At 41.6% G+C, this 21,419-nt stretch overlaps 1 protein-coding gene across 2 annotated transcripts in view; it reads right to left on the bottom strand.

The window, feature by feature from the left end:
• The window catches only part of GCC2 (GRIP and coiled-coil domain containing 2), a 94,933-nt gene that overhangs the window by 16,270 nt on the left and 57,244 nt on the right, over positions 1-21,419 (bottom strand). For both annotated transcript variants that reach the window (XM_036255874.1, XM_036255873.1), the window contains exons 14-18: positions 16,663-16,763; positions 16,488-16,565; positions 15,779-15,916; positions 13,620-13,741; positions 11,249-11,425 (exon numbers count right to left, since the gene is read on the bottom strand). In XM_036255874.1, the coding sequence (XP_036111767.1) occupies positions 11,249-11,425; positions 13,620-13,741; positions 15,779-15,916; positions 16,488-16,565; positions 16,663-16,763 (616 nt within the window). The remainder of the gene's footprint in view (positions 1-11,248; positions 11,426-13,619; positions 13,742-15,778; positions 15,917-16,487; positions 16,566-16,662; positions 16,764-21,419) is intronic.

Genomic DNA, 21,419 nt, shown 5'->3' with positions numbered 1-21,419 from the left:
TATCATTCAAAATACAAAGTCAAATAAATAGTTTCCCAGACAAAAAAAGGCTAAGGGACTACATTAGCACCAAAGCAGCACTGCAAGAAATGTTAAAAGGACTGCTGTAATTACCAGGAAAAATAGGAAGAAAAATAGAATCACACTAAACAAAAATGGCAATAAATAAGTAAATATCAATAATCACCTTAAATGTAAATGGATTGAATGCTCCCATAAAAAGACACAGAGTAGCTGATTGGATAAGAAAGCATAACTCATCTATATGTTGTTTACAAGAGACCCACCTCACAACAAAAGACTCACATAGGTTGAAAGTGAAGGGATGGAAAAAAAGTCTTCCAAGCAAACAAAAAGGAAAAAAAAGGTGGGGTAGCAATACTCACATCTGATAAAATAGATTTCAAAATGAAGGCCATAAATAGAGACAAAGAAGGCCACTACATAATATTGAAACAGGAAGATATAACCTTGATAAACATATATGTACCCAAAATAGGAGCACCAAAATATATTAAAAATCTTCTGGAGGACTTCAAAGGAGAAACTGATATCAATACAATCATAGCAGGGGACTTCAACACCCCGCTGACATCACTGGATAGATCCTTCAGTCAAAAAATTAGCAAGGAAATAGAGACTCTAAATGAAGCACTGGACCAAATGGATTTAATAGATATCTACAGAGAATTACACCCCAAAACTACAGAATTCACATTCTTCTCAAGTGCACATGGGACATTCTCAAAGACAGACCACATGTTAGGGCACAAACTAAGTCTCTACAAGTTCAAGAAGACTGAAATCATATCAAGCATCTTCTCAGATCACAATGGCATGAAACAAGAAATCAAATGCAAGAAGAACATACAAAGACATTTGAACACATGGAAACTAAATAGCATTTTATTAAACAATAAATGGGTTACCAAGGAGATCAAGGAAGAAATTAAAAACTTCCTGGAAACCAATGAAAATGAAGACACAACACCACAAAATCCATGGGATGCAGCGAAAGCAGTTCTGAGAGGGAAGGTCATGGCACTACAGGCCTACCTCAAGAAACAAGAAAAATCTCTAATAGACTATCTAACCGTACAACTTAAAGAACTAGAGAGCAAACAAAAAGAAAACCCCAGAGCAAGTATGTTGTAGCTCACTGTCCTTAGAATCCAACTTGTCTTTAAGCTGCCCTAATTAACAACCTCAGAGACAGCAAGATGAACAATGGGGAATGTTATAGAGGGCTTTAGCCCCATAAAAATTAACTAGAGTTTGACCTTCACTGGGAATTTGAAAAGCAACATCCTTCAAGAAAAGGGAGGACACAAACGGCCCCAAGGCCAGAGTGTCCTGCATGCTCTGTAAAGAAACTGATAGGGAGAAACTGAAGCTCCCTTTACCCCATAAAACTGTAACTGTTCAACATGTGTGTATTGCACCTGACTGACCGCTGATATCTGTCTCGAATTTGTTAGTTTTTAAAACTTGGGTAATGGAATGAATAGCAGGACAGATGTATGCTGACCCAGTTCCCTTTCGCCTCAGCTCCCTCCCCCCTCCGTTCCCTCCTGCTTATCGCTAACTGCCTCCGCTTCTGTACAAGCAGCTTGCTTGCTCTGCTAAACTCTTGAGTGACCTCGGCCCTATATAAGCAACCCTCCCCCTGAGCTCGGGGCTGCAGTTCTCCTCTGTGTAGGTTGGCTGCAGTCCCTGCGCAGGTAATAAAACATCCCCAAAAACTGAAAAATGGAGTCTGAGTGTGGTCGATCTCCTGGGTTACAACATTTGGAGGCCCCAGCGAGATCAGCCGCGAGGTCCCCCTTTTCCGTGGGGTCGACCTCCTCAGACTACGCGGAGGGCTGCCTCCTCGCCCTCCGCACCTACATTCGTTCTGGCTTTGATTCGGCTAATTTGGACTAAGACTTCAGCCTCGAGGATCTGGGTAAGGGATTTCCCCTTCCATCTGTTTTCTGTTCGGTAGCTCCGGAGCGTTCTGGGATTGTTGCGGGCGGGACGCCGCTGAACCGCACTTCCCCCTCAGGGTCGGGACGCCGACTCCTGACCTGGGAAACCCGGTGGGTTTCCATCTGTTCTGAAATTGGTACCAATCTGTTTTAATCTGGCACTTTCGGGTGCATCTGGCACTTTCGAGTGCATCTGGCACTTTCGGGTGCAGGGAACCCGGTGGGTTTCCATCTGGCACTTTCGGGTGCAGGGAACCCGGTGGGTTTCCATCTGGCACTTTCGGGTGCATCTGGCACTTTCGGGTGCAGGAGACCCGGTGGGTTTCCATCTGGCACTTTCGGGTGCATCTGGCACTTTCGGGTGCAGGAGACCCGGTGGGTTTCCATCTGGCACTTTCGGGTGCGTCTGGCACTTTCGGGTGCATCTGGCACTTTCGGGTGCAGGAGACCCGGTGGGTTTCCATCTGGCACTTTCGGGTGCAGGAAACCTGGTGGGTTTCCATCTGGCACTTTCGGGTGCATCTGGCACTTTCGGGTGCGTCTGTTCTGAAATTAGTATTTTGTGTTTTGACCGCGGTTGTCTGTCTATTTGTGTTCCGTGTTCTCTGCTGCTCTGTTTTGCTTTTGGCAGGATGAGACAAGGACCGTCAACACCCCGTACCCCCCTTGAATGCATTCTTGCTAACTTTTCTGACTTTTCCAGGAGATCCCAAGGCTACAGAACACCAGCCGATCCTGGGGTCCTCCAGATCCTCTGTGAGTTGGAGTGGCCAACATTCCGAGTTAATTAGCCATCCGAAGGGTCTTTTGACTTGAATCTTTTGTTTGCTGTGAGGTCCGTTATGTACGGGGTTCCCCACCCTGATCAAAAGTATACATTAATATTTGAATTAGAAATGTCAGTGTCCGGAGGTTCAAATGAAAGGAAAAAAAGTTTTGTTAACAATGCCTCCGCCTGTCCTGAAGGACAGTTAACTCCTCCCAGCCCCCGAGGAAATTCTATCCCATCCTTCAGGACCCCCTTGAGGTATACAAAAATGTCAATTAAACTGAGTTTGCCTACTTTGGGTTCTTATTACAGAAAAGCTATAAGATGAATTTAGATTTGTTAATAATCTATTGATTAAAAAAATGTCTATTGAAAATATGAATATATTTGCTAATCAGAGGAATGTTAATTACTTGTACTTGTCAAAAAAAGAAAAAATATTCAACGTGTCTAAAAGTTAAAAGTTCAGATTAGGTTAAAAAGAAATTATATAGTTTTAATAAAGGAAAATATAAGATATAGAAATAGCCCTGGCCGGTTTGGTTCAGCGGTTAGAGCGTCAGCCTGCGGTCCTGAGAGACCCGGGTTCGGTTCCCGCTAAGGGCGCGTACCTAGGTTGCAGTTTGTCCCCGGCCCTGGTCGGTTGTGCGGGTGGCAGCCACTCGATGTGTTCCTTTCACATCGATGTTTCTCTCTCTCTCTCTGTTCCTCTCTCTCCCTCCCACTCTACCTGAACAAAAAAAAAAAATGGAAAATGTCCTCAGGTGAGGATAAAAAAAAAAAAAAAAAAAAAAAAAAAAAAAAAAAAAAAAAAAAGATATAGAAATATATATATTTTTAAAATTGTTCTAAAACTGGTTATTTCAGACTAGATAAAAAGGTTTATGAAAGTTAAAAGATTTGTTAAGAGAAATCTTAGAAAGAAATTATAAATAAAATAAATTAATATAGAATTTATTTGGTTCTTTATCAGCCTGTTAAAAGGGGAAAACATTTTTTCCCCCCAATATTTGCCTGGAAAGCAAAAGTTGTATATATGTTATTGAAATGGTTTTATGTTATGTTAATCAAGTACTTGATTCCTTAAAGAGCCATTTTTAAATCATAAGAACTGAAGTTTCACTGACCTATGTTTATGTTTAACATTTGTCATTGTCACTTTAAATAAATAATTGAATACTATTTAATTATATAATAATACTATATAATCTTTTGGTCAAATATGTTTGACAACCTTTCCAGGATTCGAATTTTAAGAAACTTTTTCTTGACCTGGAATTAGTTTTGAGTCATTCCAATAAGACCTGGAATTCCTCAAAGATTTATGTTCTCTCCTTATAAAAGGAAATCAAATCAGTGCAGATGGCTTAACACAGTCTGTTTCCTCACTAAAAAATAGATAAGAGGACAACACACTCCAAATGCAAGAGCATATACACTACTAAGAGTGATTATTTGTTCACTTAGCAGATGCACGGATGCCTCTTATACGTGGGTCTCTGCTAACGCTGTGGGTTATGCAAACAGTCCTCACTTTAAAGGGGCTTATAATATATTTTGTAAAGTCATGCTTGAATTATTTAAAGAAAGAACATAATTAAGCCCCAGAGGCCTAAAGATCAGGCTCTTTTTAGTTTAACTAAAAAGTTTTTTCTTTCATGGTACGATAATGTACTCACATATAAATAAATAAATAAATCTGAGCTATAGTTACTATAGCATGAATAAAATAATATCTCTAATGTACTTGGGTCTCCACCTGAGAAGGGCTTTATGAAAAGAAAATTATAAAAATTGACATAAAGGAATAAAAAAAAGATGATTCTTTGCCGCTTTCTCCTGCCTTGTCGGCAGGGCAGGCTTCTCTTAGAGCCTCAGTTGCTGTGTCCCCTATGTATGGGAGGACCCAATGTCTGAATGGATATAGATGTGTTCGGATATACTAGCTTCTTTATGATGAGGTCTCAATGCCTCTCTGCAAGGCTTAATAATATTCTCACAGGCAAACTGTTTAACCATTGAAATGCCAGCCCAGGCTGCTCGTCCACAGTGGGTTTGACAGCAACTAGTTTCCAACAGGCTTCTCTGAACTTTAGGGATCCCAGGCATGGATACGAAATTCTCTTAGAGAGTTAAAAAAAAAACCACTCTGTCCCGTGTAAACAATGTTAAAACATTGCTCCCCTTTCCTGTGTCCTTCTGTAAACCTGGGGTTAGAGGAAATGTTCCCATTCCTCTGCCCACGGTAGAACCCAAATACTGTCGGGGGAAGGGCTTCCTTAGAACACTTTTCACCGTGTTCCCCTGTAAGGCCTATTGGCCCAATTGGCTGAATTAGCAAAGGTAGTAATAGCAGCCTTAAGAGAAACAGGGCACATAGAATAGGGTCACCCTAGGAAGGGAAATATAAGGAAGGGTCAGGACCACAGGCCTAGGTCCCAGTTAGGAATAGAAAAGACAAAGACAAAGTCAGGTATAGAAAAACAAAATAAAAAGCCATCCTTAATTTAGGAAAATGACAGGGCCAGGGCTCCTTCCAACTGAGCCCTCTGAAATCCAGAATAATACTAAATAATAGGGGATAAACTAGTTAGTTTCTTAATAGACACTGGTGCAGCAGACTCAGTCTTGACCGAGCCAATGGGGCCCTAACCTACCCCTGGACTTCAAAGAGGACTATAGACCTTGGGAAAAATACTGTAACTCATTTGTTTCTGTTCCTGCTGGAGTGCCCATACCCCCTACTCGGACGTGATCTCCTCCAGAGATCATTTAATTGCTGGCCACTGCCACTCCAAGCCAGACCCCGCATCAAGTTCCACAAGACGTTGGCCATCAATCCTGCCAGCCTGCCTCCAGATGATGACCCGGAATAACCTCTGCAGGACGGCCTGGAGGCAATCGACACTGCAGCCGGCCGCCCAGACCTCAGGGATGACCCACTGCCATCATCAGATGAGGTATTGCTCATAGACGGGAGCAACTATGTCCAGGAAGATATCAGGTATGCCGGGGCAACAGTAGTAACTCTGGACCATGTCATTAAGTATGGGAACTTCAGCCCGATGGACTGAACTCATAGCCCTAATCCAGGCTCTCTGATGAGACAAGGGGAAACCATGCTGCAAATAAGGAAGATCAACATGTGGCCCTAAAACCAGTGGGGACCTCTCCAGATATCAGTTACCACACCAAACCCAAGTTCACCTCTGACTCCTACTTACACTGGGTCAGAAAAATGACTTAACTGAGCAGAAACAAGTCATAAAGAAAATCAACAACTAATAGACACTGCCTGCTGGGAGATTGTTGGTCCCAGAGGCTCTAGGTCGGACTTTAGTCAACCAGCTGCACCAGCCTACCCTCTTAGGTTACACCAAGCTTACTAAACTCCAATAAGGTCACAGGGAAAAGGAAAAGATATAAGGAAGCAGGAATATGTAGGTCTAAATAGGGAGGAAAAGAAAAAGGCTAGGGGATATGCAGACAGCAGATAGATTGAGCAAGCTCTCAGGTTCATGTCAGGGGAGGGACTAGAAAAGTCACAGAGAGTCTATGTAAGTTGAAGAAGGATTATGCAGAAAAATAAAAAGATAGGAAGAAGAAAGAGAGGGGCATACATATTACAGGAAGACAGGACAATAGAAGATTACTCAGGAAGGGAAGAAGATAAGACACTGAGAGGGGAGAACTTGCCCCTACTAATATTATAATAGTCTAGGATGCAATAAAGGGAGTAACAGGTTTAGGCTACTCCTAGCCCTTAGATCAGACAATGACCCCACCTTGATAGAAAAGATATCACAGGATATCTCTAAGGGATTAAATATAAATTAGAAGCTCCATTGTGCTTACTGCCCACAGAGTTCCAGGCAGGTAGAGCGCATGAACAGGACCTTAAAGGAAACCTTAACCAAATTTACTTTAGAAACCGGTGAAAACTGGACCACTCTGCTCCCCTCACCCTCTTACAGTTCTTACAGGCCCTGCAGTCTGCCCAGAAGGCCGTCCATAAACACATCTGCGATGCCCTGCCTGTGCCCACCTCAGACTCTGTGCACCCTTTCCAGCCAGGGACTCGATGCAAATAAAGAAATTCACCATCCAAGGACTAACTCTGGCCTGGAAGGGACCCTACACTGTCATCCTGCCTTCACCAACGGCTATCAAGGTCAACGGCATCCCGGTCTAGCTGCATCATTCCTGGTTGAAGGCAGAAAAAGCAGAATGAACGGTGCAGACCTCTCCAGATCCCTTAAAATGAGACTCTTACGTTTATCGGGACTCTAATTTTTCTGATTATAACTGTACAGGGGAATCTTTATAGATCTAGACCCCAGTATAACTGGGTACTTAGAAATAAAACATTTAAAAAAAATCTTTAAGAAATGTCAACCAGAAGAGGGTCTATATGCAGCCTTAGGTGAAACCTGCTATTTCTATGCCAACCATTCAGGTATAATCAGACAGAGCATCCAAATTCTAGACAAAGAAACTAAGAGAAGGAGAACAGGTCTCCCATAATTAATATGAAAACTTATTTAGTCACCATAGCTAACATCCCTGATTTCAGCTATAGCAGGGCCCCTACTGTAATTATTAATCGGAATAACTTGTAAACCCATCCAAATTTAATAGACTCCTAGCCTTCATCAGAGAGAGAGTCTAATCAGTAAAACTTAGGGTCTTAGCACAATCCAACTAGAGATTGTCTCCCCATGACAATTGTGAATCAATGGTTTGATCCACTCTCAAGAAAAAGGGGGGAATGTTGTAGCTCACTGTCCTTAGAATCCAACTTGTCTTTAAGCTGCCCTAATTAACAACCTCAGAGACAGCAAGATGAACAATGGGGAATGTTATAGAGGGCTTTAGCCCCATAAAAATTAACTAGAGTTTGACCTTCACTGGGAATTTGAAAAGCAACATCCTTCAAGAAAAGGGAGGACACAAACGGCCCCAAGGCCAGAGTGTCCTGCATGCTCTGTAAAGAAACTGATAGGGAGAAACTGAAGCTCCCTTTACCCCATAAAACTGTAACTGTTCAACATGTGTGTATTGCACCTGACTGACCGCTGATATCTGTCTCGAATTTGTTAGTTTTTAAAACTTGGGTAATGGAATGAATAGCAGGACAGATGTATGCTGACCCAGTTCCCTTTCGCCTCAGCTCCCTCCCCCCTCCGTTCCCTCCTGCTTATCGCTAACTGCCTCCGCTTCTGTACAAGCAGCTTGCTTGCTCTGCTAAACTCTTGAGTGACCTCGGCCCTATATAAGCAACCCTCCCCCTGAGCTCGGGGCTGCAGTTCTCCTCTGTGTAGGTTGGCTGCAGTCCCTGCGCAGGTAATAAAACATCCCCAAAAACTGAAAAATGGAGTCTGAGTGTGGTCGATCTCCTGGGTTACAACAAGTAGAAGGAAGGAAATAGTAAAGATCAGAGCAGAAATAAACGACATAGAGTCCAAAAAAAAAAAAACAACAAACAATTCAAAGGATCAATGAAACAAAGAGCTGGTTTTTCGAAAAGATAAACAAGGTTGATGGACCCTTAGCTAGACTCACCAAGAAACAAGTAAGAGAACCCAAATACACAAAATCAGAATTGAAAGAGGAGAAGTAACAACTGACACCACAGAAATACAAAGGATCGTTAACTACTATCAACAATTATATGGCAACAAATTCGACAATCTAAGCGAAATGAACAAATTTCTAGAAACACAAGTCTCCCAAAACTGGATCAGTAAGAGATAGAAAACTTGAACAGACCAATAACAACAGAAGAAATTGAAGATGTAATCAAGACTCTCCCAGCAAACAAAAGCCCAGGGCCGGATGGCTTCATGGGGGAGTTTTACCAAACATTCAAAGAAAAACTAACACCCATTCTCCTTAAACTATTTCAAAAAATTTAAGAAGGAAGACTTCCAAATTCGTTTTATGAAGCCAGCATAATTCTAATTCCAAAACCCGAAAAAGACACTACAAAGAAAGATATATCCCTGATGAATATAGACGCCAAAATCCTGAACAAAATACTAGCAAATCGGATCCAGCAATACACCAAAAAAATTATCCACCATGACCAAGTGGGATTCATCCCAGAGATGCAAGGCTGGTACAATATTCGCAAATCAATAAACGTGATACACCACATTAATAAAATGAAGAATAAAAATCATAGGATCACATCAATAGATGCCGAAAAAGCCTTCAACAAAATCCAGCATCCATTTCTGATAAAAACGCTCAGCAATGTGGGAACAGAGGGATCATATCTCGACAGCAATCAGACAGGAAGAAAAAATAAAAGGGATCCAAATTGGAAAGGAGGAAGTAAAACTGTCATTATTCACAGATGACATGACACTATATGTAGAAAACCCCAAAGACTCCATCAAAAATTTTCTAGACTTAATAAATGAATTTGGAAAAGTAGCAGGATACAAAATTAACATCAAGAAATCGATGGCATTCTTATACACCAACAATGAACTCACAGAAAGAGAAACTAAGCAAACAATCCCATTTACCATTGCGGCAAAAAAATTAAGATACCTAGGAATAAACTTAACCAAAGAAATAAAGTACCTATTTACAGAAAACTACAGGTCATTGAAAAAAGAAATAGAGGAAGATATAAAAAAGTGGAAGCACATACCCTGTTCATGGATTGAAAGAATTAACATCATTAAAATGTCCATATTACCCAAAGCAATCTATAGATTCAATGCAATCCCCATCAAAATACCAACGGCATACTTCACAGAATTAGAACAAGTACTTCAAAAGTTCATATGGAACCAAAAAAGACCTTGAATAGCCACAGCAATCTTGAAAAAGAACAACTAAGTTGGAGGGATCACATTACCAGTTTTCAGGTTATACTATAAAGCCACTGTAATCAAAACAGCCTGGTACTGGCACAAGAACAGGCATATAGACCAGTGGAACAGAATAGAGAACCCAGAAATGGACCCAAGGCAATACGCTCAATTAATATTTGACAAAGGTGGCAAGAGCATACAGTGGAGTAAGGACAGCCTCTTTAATAACTGGTGTTGGGAAAATTGGACAGCTACATGCAGAAAAATGAAACTAGACCATCAACTTACACCCTACACAAGAATAAACTCAAAATGGATACTCATGAATGTGACTCATGAATCCATAAAAATCCTAGAAGAAAATGTAGCCAACAAAATTTCAGACATCATACGCAGCAGAATTTTCACTGATACATCATCTAAGGCAATAGAAACAAAGGAGAAAATGAACACATGGGGCTACATCTAACTCAAAAGCTTATGTACAGCTAAAGATACAATCATCAAAACGAAAAGGCTACCCACTATATGGGAGAGCATAATTGTCAATGATATATCAGATAAGGGGTTAATTTCCAATATATATAGAGTGCTCATAGAACTCAACAAAAGGAAGACAAAAAACCCAATTAAAAAATGGGCAGAGGAACTAAATAGACACCTCTCCAAACAGGACATACAAATGGCCAAGAGACATATGAAGAAATGCTCATCATCACTAATCATCAGAGAGATACAAATTAAAACAACAATGAGGTATCACCTCACACCTGTCAGAATGGCCGCCATCAACAACTCATCAAACAATAAGGGTTGGCAAGGGTGTGGAGAAAAGGGGATTCTAGTGCACTGCTGGTGGGAATGCAGACTGGTGCAGCCACTATGGAAAACAATATGGTGTTACCTCAAAAAATTAAAAATTGTACTGCCATTTGACCCAGTGATCCCACTTCTAGGAATATACCCTAAGAAGCCTGAAACACCAATCATAAAGAATATATGTACCCCCATGTTCATAGCAGCACTATTTACAATAGCTAAGATCTGGAAACAGCCCAAGTGTCCATCAGTAGACGAATGGATAAAAAATCTGTGGTACATATACACAATGGAGTATTACAGAGCTGTAAGAAAGAAAGATCTCTTATCCTTTGTGACTACATGGAAGGACCTGGAAAATATCATCCTAAGTGAAACAAGCCAAACAGAGAAAGACAAGTATCAGATGATCTCACTTATTTGTGGAATATAATGAACATAACAGTCTGAGGCATGGGGTAGTCAGTCCCAGAGATGTGGCAGTGGGTTACAGACTGACAATCCCTAGAAAAGGTGGTGGTGGGGGAGAGATAAACCACAGAACTTATGTGCATGTATGCATGACCAATGAACATGGACAGCAAAGCTGGGGACAGGGCAGTGAGGGAGGGGGCGGGGGGAATCAGTGGGGGAAAAAGGAGAAACATCTGTAACAAAAACTAATTAATAAAAAAAAGTAAAAAAAATAAAATAAAAAGCTAAGTACAAAAACCATCAAAAGGAAAGTTTTAAGGTAGAACATGCAGTTGCCAAGCCTTTAGAAATATCTATTTTTTGTTTTCAATGTGTGTTTATGCCAAAAGCAACACTCGAGGAGTCCGTGAGGCCCCCCAGCGGCCTGGGACCAGCTGCGGGCGCCGGCCTACCTTTCCCGGAGCTCCGCCTCCTTGGACACCGTCTCCTGCAGCATCCGGTTGTGCCGCTCCAGCAGCGTGTCATGCTCAGACTGCAGTGTCTGAAGTTCAGACACAGTGACCTGCAAATTATTTTGGGTATCTTGTAACTTGATTTTTAGTTGGTCAACCAGCATTTCCAGGTGTTCTCTGAAACAGAAATAAACAGTTAAAATTTTTTTTAAATTGGTGAACATGATTTTGTAGTTTCTAGGACATTATACTTTTACTATTTCAGTGGCATCCTCCTGCTAGTGTTACGGATGATTCTAAAGTAAATGTAATAATCAAACTGCCCTGGCCGGTTTGGCTCAGCGGTTAGAGCGTTGGCCTGCGGTCCAGAGAGACTCGGGTTGGGTTCCCGCTATGTGTGCCTGCCTCGGTTGCAGTTTGTCCCCGGCCCAGGTTGGTCGTGCGGGTGGCAGCCACTCGATGTGTCCCTTTCACATGGATGTTACTCTCTCTCTCTCTCTTCTCCTCTCTCCCTTCCATTCCACCTGAACAAAAAATGAAAAAATGTCCTTGGGTGAAGATAAAAAAAAAAAAAAATTTAAAGTAAATGCAATAATCAGAAGAATTCAGAGACTAGCATTAAATATAATGTAAAAGACATTATAGTCAGATTTTAGATCTCAGGCACTACAGATTTACAAAAAATGTTTGAACTTAAAAGTTTCACATTCAAATGGAGCAGAGCATTAAAAGGCATCAAAATAACCTATTTTGTATTGTAAGGCTATGCATTGATTTAAAAAGAAAAATCACACAGTTCTAAGCTAACCATTATGAGAATGGTAGGTCAGACCAAGCTATAGTTAAACAAGTTCCTGGAGAAAAACAAAAAAAGTACTTGGAGAAAGAAAGTCCCTGGAAAACTTGGACTTAGTAACTAGCTCTTGAATTCTATCTGGTAATTCTGCCACAACTAGTATAATACAGTATATTAGCTTAAAAAAATTGTTTTTTGTCTTTATTGATTTTAGAGAGGAAAGGAGAAGGAGAGAAAAAGATAGAAACATCGATGAGAAAGAATATCAATTGGCTGCCTCCTGCATGCCCCCCACTGGGGATCGGGCCCACAACCTGGGCATGTGCCTGACTGGGAATGGAACCAGTGACCTCTTGGTGCAAGGGTCGACGTTCAACCACTGAGCCACCCCGGCCGGGCTTTCTTTTCTCTTTTAAAAAGTAATGTATAAGAAAGTAGAAAGAACACATAACATTAAAATAATTTGAACCCCCAATTCTGGCACAATTAACAAGTCTTACAAATGGTGACATTTTTATATTGCGTCAATATTCAATGTCAGCTTTAAGATGAGCTATTGTGCCCTGGCTGGTCTGGCTTAGCAGTTGTGTTGGCCTGTGGACCAAAGAGTCATGGGTTTGATTCTGGTCAAGGGCATGTATCCTGGTTGTGTGGGGGTGGCCAGTCGATGTGTCTCATGTCAATGTTTCTCTCTCTCTCTCTCTCTCTTTCTCTCCCTCCCTCCCTCCCTCCTACTCTATCTGAAGATAAATGGAAAAATATCCTCGGTTGAGGATTTAAAAAACAAAACAAAATGATTGAGAAAATATTTCATCATTTTCATCCTATAGTTGTTATTTTAATGGACACCTAAACAAAAATTAATACAAGTATAAACATACAGATATTGCAGGGTATTTAGTCCTACTTTGAACAGTAAGAGCCAAATGTAAAACTGTTTTAACACTGAACTTCTACTTATAAAAGTAAAGCACACATGCCCTAGAATGCCCTACCTACTTTTTATTTCCAAGTGTATTTTAAAATAATTTACAAAACTGATTTATTTGCTAGTTTTAAAAAAGCATTAAATAATACACTATTGAAATGGGACTTGAGATGATCGTAAACTTAAGAAAAACTTAATTCTAGACCAAAATTGGGTAATTTTAAAAACTTTTTGAAATAAATAAAATGTTAAGAAATTTCTGTTTAGCATAATTAATAGTGAATAAGGTCATCATGGAAGAATTTTTATTCTACTTCTAAACTTTCAAAACTGGAAAACCTAATCCTAACGTAACTTTGTATTTCTCCTACGACTGGATCCTACTACAAGAGACATTATGTCTATATCTCAAAGCCTGTGTCCTGGTTTCACTGTTCACACATCCTCTTGAGTTGGTAACAGTGCCCCTCACAGTGCCGCACATTTTCCTGCTGCTGTCTGGGGACACAATGAAGCCAAAAACTGTTTTCGTCGGTAATTACCTGTAAAATTCCAGTCCAAAGAAACCAAAGCAGGATTCAACCTACTTGGTGGAGAGCCTGCCCTGGGAGAAAAACCCTGTGTGGTTCCTGTAGTTCACACTTTACCTTTCTTGTTTAGCTTCGTCTGTTTCCGCCTGAGACACAGATTTGTTTTTCTGCTGTTTTAGAACATTATGAACTCGGACTTTGTAGCTTTCAAATTCTGAGGCCACAGCAGCTTGTTCCATCTAGGACATTTAAAAGAGAAAAGTTTTTCTATTGCATTTTCTGTTGTAACATGATTGGCTAATGTGTTTCAGAGATTAATGAATTAAGATGAAAACCTATTTTAGAAAATGAGGAAAATGGCTGACACTCTTGAGCCCCCAATTATTAACTTTGGTTAAAAACTGTGTTTGGCCTTTCACTTTTTAAAAGATTTTGAAGGATGTGATTTTGTCTACCGTGTTTTATTCCCTGTGTGGACCCTGAGAAAGACACCTGCTAAGAAGGGATCCTAATCCTGGTCCCTAAATGGGCTCATTTTATAAAACAAAGCCTAGCCCTGGCCTGACAGCTTAGTTGGTTAGAGCATCGTCCCAATACACCAAGGTTATGGGTTCGATCTCAGTCAGGGCACATAAAAGAATCAACCAATGAATGCATAAATTAAGTGGAACAACAAACTGACATTTCTCTCTCTCTCTCTTTCCCCTTTCTCTCTCTCTCAAAAATAAATGAATGAATGAATGAATAAATAAGTAAAAATTAAACAAAAAATATGAAGCCTAACAGCCATTTTTACGAAGGGGTCCCTTGTGCAAACTGCACTTCAGGGGAAGCCTACCCTGAACTGCCCCTGCCCACCTGCACTCCTGCCATCCAAGCCAGCCCCTAGAGAGAGTTCCTAGAACCCTGTGTCAACCAATAGGACTGAGGCTTTCCCCAGCCAATCAGAGCTGCACAGTCGTATCCCTCAGCTTCTTTGCTGACCAATTACAGTGGTTCTAATCTGACCAATCAGGACAATGCCTTTTGGCCCAAACTGCATGACAATGGACCAATCAAGGAGGGGGCAGGGATTGCTGTCTATAAAGTCAGCTCTCCTCTGGCCCTCAGCAGGCTTTTCCTTTCTATTGAAGACTGCATTTCCTCAGCTGAGCTGAAACACCATCAAATGCCTCACTGAACAGTGGACCAGACAGCACAGGGCAAAGCAGCCCGTTGAGGAGCGGAATGGAGCTGTCTGGAAGGACAGGGGCCAGCCAGTGTGCCTGGTCCCAGGGCCACCTACAGCCATGCTGTCTTCCTCCTGGTGCTGGATCACAGGTGAGTGCCTGCACCGCATAGCATTAAGGTTCCTTCTTCACTGCACCCCAAAGCGGTGATTCCTGTTGGCACTGAACTGGCACTAAAGACCATGGGTTGACCCCTGATACATTAATTTACTACTCATGTTTTATAATGGCATTATTTGCCTTTGGAAGTTTAGGAAGATTTTCACATGATATGTGCTCTTAATACAAGTACAAGAAAAAATACTTCAAAGAAATTAAGTTACTTGAACTTTAGTTTTCAAAAGAGAGTGGGAAAATTAAATCGTAGGCCTTCTGCTTTCCTGAAGTGATCTATCGACTGCCATGACCCTTTGCCACGTGGCTTAGGTAAGAGCTGTGCCTCTGACCACGCCCCTGCGCTGCTTGTTTTGTATGTACGCAGGAGGCGCCAAAAGCCACTCTACCAGGATATTATTTTATAATCATTTAGTTCTCAGAAGGAACTAGACCACTTCTCTAATAGAAACTTTAAAACAGTAACTTTCTTACTCACAGAAATTGCAAAACAAGATTGAAATGAAAACAACATGTACACGTCTTTCCTTTTAGCAGAAAAACAAGTTATCCAAGTGACAGGGCTGGGATGGGATTAGGGTTGGGGTCAGATGAGCTGAGCTGGTATTCTCACCCAAGGACATTTTTCCATTTTTTTGTTCAGATAGAGTGGGAAGGAGAGAGAGAAACATTGACGTGAAAGGGACACATCGAGGGGCTGCCATCCGCACGACCCAACCAGAGCCGGGGTCAAACTACAACCGAGGTACGTGCCCTTGGCGGGAACCGAACCCGGGTCTCTCTGGACCGTGGGCTGACGCTCTAACCACTGAGCTAAACTGGCCAGGGCCAACAGGTGTTCTTAATGACAGCAAACCCTGAACAGCCAGACGGCAGCCCTCGGGTGGGCTGTGCCCGGTGGCCGGCGGGCCTGCGCGTGCAGCCCGGACGCACCTTGGCAGCGCGGCACTCCTCCTGCAGCGCCGCCACCCTCTGCTGGTGCGCGCTCAGCGCGCGCTGGTGCTGCTCCGCCGACGTCTTCAGGCGCTCGTGGGCGCTGTGCCGCTCTGCCGTCATCTCCGCCAGCTGAATCTGGGGGCAAAGCTCTCAGTGAAGGTCTGGCAAATACGATTCCACTTGTTCACAGATTTTCCTTCAACATCAACTTGAGTTTGTAGACATGAGTCTCAAATAATTAAGGGACATAATTAAATATCAGAATTATCTATTATTAATATTATCTATTTCTTAATAAATTACTTTTCCTTAAATAAAAATCAATCATGAAAAAATTCCAGACTACATGTTATAGTTCATTAAGAGGTGTTTAATTGAGGAAGAATATTTAGGGAAAAAAATACACTCAACCCCCAGCATCTGTGGGGGATCAGTGCCAGAAACTTGGAGGACGCTCAAGCCCGTAATGAAATGGTGCAGAACAGCGCATGCAGCTGGCTCTGCACACTGGCAGGTTTCCAACTGTGGATCACAAGCACTGTTTCCATCAGTGGTTGGTGGACTCTGAGGATGCGAAACCTGCAGCTAGGAAGGGCTGGCTGTGTATCCGATTGACATAATGTAATACTTAGCAAAATCCCTAAATGGTACCTTACGTCTACATGGAAACGTTTTTCTGAATCTTAAAAAGTAAAAAGAATCTTACTTTATAGACTTCTACTTGCTGATGGCAGGCTTCTAGCTCGCCTTTTAGAGATGCTTGAAGCATTAAGTGATCAGTTTCCTACAGAAAAAGAATCTTGGTTAAATTAAAAAAAAGGAGTTACTCATAAATACACTATAAATAAGTACTGAAATGTGACACTGAGGAATTAACATACTGCCTGCTTTGAATCTGCCAGTTCTTTCTTGGTTTTCATGAGCAATTGCTTGATTTTGGTGTTTTTTTCTTCATACTGTTGCAGTGAAGTCTGTAGTGAAGCTAGTGTAAGAAATAATTTCAGAAGAGATGAAACAATTTTTTACGAATGAATTTAGATAAACAAATGACAAGTCTTTTCTTTGTATTAACCTATCTTTTAAAGAAAGTTGTCTTAGCTCTTTATTATGGAACATTGCAAACATAAGACAGCTGTCACGAAGTGCCATGAACACCACTGCTCATCACTGGCGGCAGCCAGGTCCAGCACACGGCCACCTCACTGCCCAAGGCCGGGAGGCAGGCCCACAGTTGAACCGGCTGCTGCCTGTGTCTGCAAACAGTTTCAGTAAGACCCAGCCAGGCTCGTTCACTCACACCTTGTCAAGGCTGCTTTAGTGCAACAACAGAGACCTGACACACTGCACAGCCTGCAGATAAACTATTCATGGCCTGGTCCTTTATGAAACAAGTTTGTCAACCCCTGACCTATACCCTCACCTACTCCTTGTCCCCATTTTTTTTTAAATATCCTCACCCGAGGACATTTTTTCATTTTTTGTTCAGATAGAGTGGGAGGGAGAGAAAGAAACATCGACATGAAAGGGACACATCAAGTGGTTGCCACCCGCACAACCCAACCAGGGCTGGGGACAAACTGCAACCAAGGTACATGCCCTTAAGTGGGAACCGAACCCGGGTCTCTCTGGACCGCAGGCCGACGCTCTAACTGCTGAGCCAAACCGGCCAGGGCCCCATTGTTTTAAAAAATAAGATATTCATTCATTTGTAAATATTTAGTATATACAGCATGGGGCAAAAGTAAGTTTAAAGTTGTTCTATGGAAAATAATGCAATAATTAATAAGTAATAATACGAGAATAAACTATGTTTCATGTACTCACAACCCATGTTTGCCCCACCTTGTATCTCTAAAACAAAGGTATATACTTATGGTATATTTAAAAGATAAAGACTTCAATGCATCAAATAGGTGCTGTATGACAACAGAGGCACATATGTGGTTGTCTATTTTTGTGATACTAATTGGTTTGAAAGTACTGTCAGTGAAAAATAGTTTACTAAGGAACAATTGGAATGTAAGAAAAACAAAACCTTTTATGCTAACAGAGGTAACAAAGAAACAAACACAAACATCAAATAGGAATAAGTGAATTCATGGTCTAGATCACAGGTACCCACCTACAACCAGCAGCCCCAATCTGGCCACAGCCTATTGTGAAGCAGACGAAGGATGTCTAATAGAGAACATGTGGAAGCCATGGACATTTACTATGTGGTCCTTGACAGAAAAAGTGTGCCTGACACCTGGTCTAGACCAGTGCTGCTAAGAGATCTCATAAGCAATGATTATAAATTTAAATCCACACATATAGATTGTAGTACTTGGTAAATATGAACAGGTACTATGAGTTTTTATGATCAATCTATTCAGTTATTTCCTGATAACTATTTACCTAGTTCTAAAGAGCATTTTATAAAGCACAAATTATGTACAAAGCCTGTTAAATGTCCCAGGAATTAGGACAAGCAAGATATACTAAGTTCCTGAACTCAAAGAATACACAGAATAAAATTAGGGGATAACATTTTACATGATAAGCAAAATATAAATGTCAAGGAAGAAATACACTAGGCCACAGGGACCCACTGGGACAAAGTTATTACAGCTTGCATGGGGCAGGGAGATTGGGAAGGATTTCAAAGGTGAGCACAGGGTGGGAGGGCAAGGACAGGACATGAAGGATCGAAGGCAGAAGAAATGTACACTCAAATCACGTCTCAGGAAAAACGAACAGTCCTCTTTTCCTGCAGGAGAGTAATGAGAATTAAGCTGGAAAATTAGACTGGGGTCAGATGTTTTAGGGGGTTGAGATTAGGATTGGCACTCCTAATTCATTAGGCAGAATGAGCCAACCAATTTTTAAAAAAATTTGCATGAAACCCTGTCCTCTTGCTTCCTCATCTTCCTTCTCCTCCACCCTAACTCCTTAGCCCAGACCCCTAAGGTCGTTGCTGCCATACAGCTGGTGGTGTTTTCGAGATTCTACCCCATTCTAATTAATGCGATATACACACAATAAGTCTTCCTCACTGCCTTTAAAGAGGGCTCAAATACATTCTGGCCCAAATATCCAAATAGTGTTCAGGTACTTCAAGTATTTCGTGAACTGAATAAAAATACTTTATTAGTTGTAATTTACTTCTCCCTAAAAGGAGTTTATTCATTCCAACTAGCGAAGCGTTCCAAAATTATGTTCTTTCATTTTTTCTCATACCCTTCTCCATAAGCTTTCCCTCTCCAAATCTTAACTTCCAGGTTCAACTTGAGCCCCAAACTGTAAGTGTCTCAGTCCACAGAATCTCCCCTCTGACCCTCAGCACTCACGGTCCACGCCACTTGTTTCCGTGCTGACTGTGAGAGGTGGGTGCTCTTCTTGAGTAAGGACCGTCTCCTCTAAGGCATTAGCCTCTCTTTCAGCTAACGGGGTGTCAAAAATACACAAAACCAAATGTTTACACTGTGGAAATATCACCTGCAGTCTCCTGTTTGCACCAAGAACACAGCTGGAAGATATGGTGTATGCACTGTTAATGGCATGTGCAGACTGAACTGTCTGGAAACTAAACAGTCCGTTCAATTGTCTGACTAGTCTCAATTATATCCCTGGGTACAGGTAGGTCATCAGAACTCTGCAGACTTGGGCTTTATTAGTTGATTCATTAATGGAACCACCTTTATTGGGACTGAGTGGAGCATGCCTCAAAAAACAGTCATGGAAGATCTGTGCTTTTGTTTTTGTTTTCTATTGTGGGAATTCCAATACAGGTCCAAATGGAAATTGGGCTTGAAAATTCTCCGAACAGGCAGAATCACTGTAACCAAATAAGTAAAAATTAATTCAGCTTATTCTGAAAAACAAGTGAATTTGTTAACTTGAGTGCTTCTTGTAACTGCCTCTGGTAATCATAACAAAATGTAAGTCATCTTCCTAAACTGATAACGGTCATCGGTATTAAGGAATCTGTGGGCTGGAACCCCACTGTACAACCAAACACTGTAATGGTGGGCATGCTCCTCAGCTTCATGTGACCAGCCGTCCTGACGCCAGGTGAGCTGTGTCTCTGAGTGAGAAAACTCCCAAGTGAGGTTGTGAACTGTTCTCACAGACACAATAAACTCTTACCTAAATACTACTTATTGAATTGATAGTTTTAATTTTGCTATTTCTGGATGTTTGACACTGCTAAGCCAGCTTTAAAATCACATATGAAGCTTTTGAAAATATGTATTTCAAGGCCCTTACCTTTAAGAGTCTGATTCTTTACCCCTGTGCCTGGGCTTTCTAAAAAGCTCTCTAGATACTGTATGATATTGGACCACTGGTCCCATATGACACAGTGTTCCTTTTATTTAAAAAAAAATTTTTTTATCCTCACCCGAGGACACTTTTCCATATTTTGTTCAGATAGAGTGGGAGGGAGAGAGAGGAAGAGAGAGAGAGAGAAACATCGACGTGAATGGGACACATCGAGTGGCTGCCACCTGCACGACCAACTAGCCGGGGACAAACTGCAACCAAGGTACACGCCCTTAGCGAGAACCGAACCCAGGTCTCTCTGGACCACAGGCCTACGTTCTAACCGCTGAGCCAAACCGGCCAGGGCAGACATAGTGTTCCTTCTAAAAAAATGTCCTCACACATCTTTTTATATGATTTTTTCGTTAATCCTCACCCAAGGATATTTTTCCATTGAATTTTTAGATAGAGTAGAAGGGAGGGAAGTAGGGAAGGGGAGAGGGAGTGGGGGGAGAGAGAGAGAGAGAAAGAGAGAGACATCAATGTGAGAGAGACACATTGATTGGTTGCCTTCTGTATGACCCAAACCAGGGCTGAGAAATCAAACCTGCAACCCAGGTACACGCCCTTGAACGGAAATCAAATCCACGACCTTCTGGTCTGAGAGCCAAAGCTCTAACTTCTTTTTTTTTTTATCCTCAACCGAGGATATTTTTCCATTTTTTGTACAGATAGAATGGGAGGGAGAGAGAGAGAGAAACACTGACGTGAAGGGACACATCGAGTGGCTGCAACCTGCATGAACAACCAGGGCCGGGGACAAACTGCAACTGAAGTACGTGCCCTTAGCGGGAACCGAACCCGGGTCTCTCCGGACTGCAGGCCGACGCTCTAACCGCTGAGCCAAACTGGCCAGGGCCAAAGCTCTAACTTCTGAGCCAACCCATCCTGGGCTTCACACATCTTAGTACCAGGAAAAGCTGAGAGTCTCAAAAGTATATTTTTCTACTGTGGCAGATACTATAAACCTTGTACCTGATAATGTTGGTCTTTACTCTGGTTTCTGATAAGTTCAAAGCCAAATTTATGGGAGACCTTGTTGACAACGAAGGCACAAAGAACATACACTTTATGTCTTGATCCTACATCTGACTTTATTGTATAGTCCTACACCTACTTCTTTTTATCCCATTTCCTCATCATTCATATATCTAACATCTGGTTGGACAGTAATATCTTTGAACCTACCGCAAATTAGTTTATGGAACTTCTGATTCTAGACATAAAGGAGTAACAAAATCTAGACTTATGTTTTTGCTATAAAAATTAGAAAACTGGGCCCAGCCAGTGTGGCTCAGTTGGTTGAGGGTTGTCCCATGCACCAGGAGGTTGCCAG

Source organism: Molossus molossus, unplaced genomic scaffold (assembly GCF_014108415.1).
Source record: "Molossus molossus isolate mMolMol1 unplaced genomic scaffold, mMolMol1.p scaffold_m16_p_12, whole genome shotgun sequence".
Lineage (NCBI taxonomy): Eukaryota > Metazoa > Chordata > Mammalia > Chiroptera > Molossidae > Molossus > Molossus molossus.
This window is presented reverse-complemented; position numbering and strand designations above follow the sequence as displayed.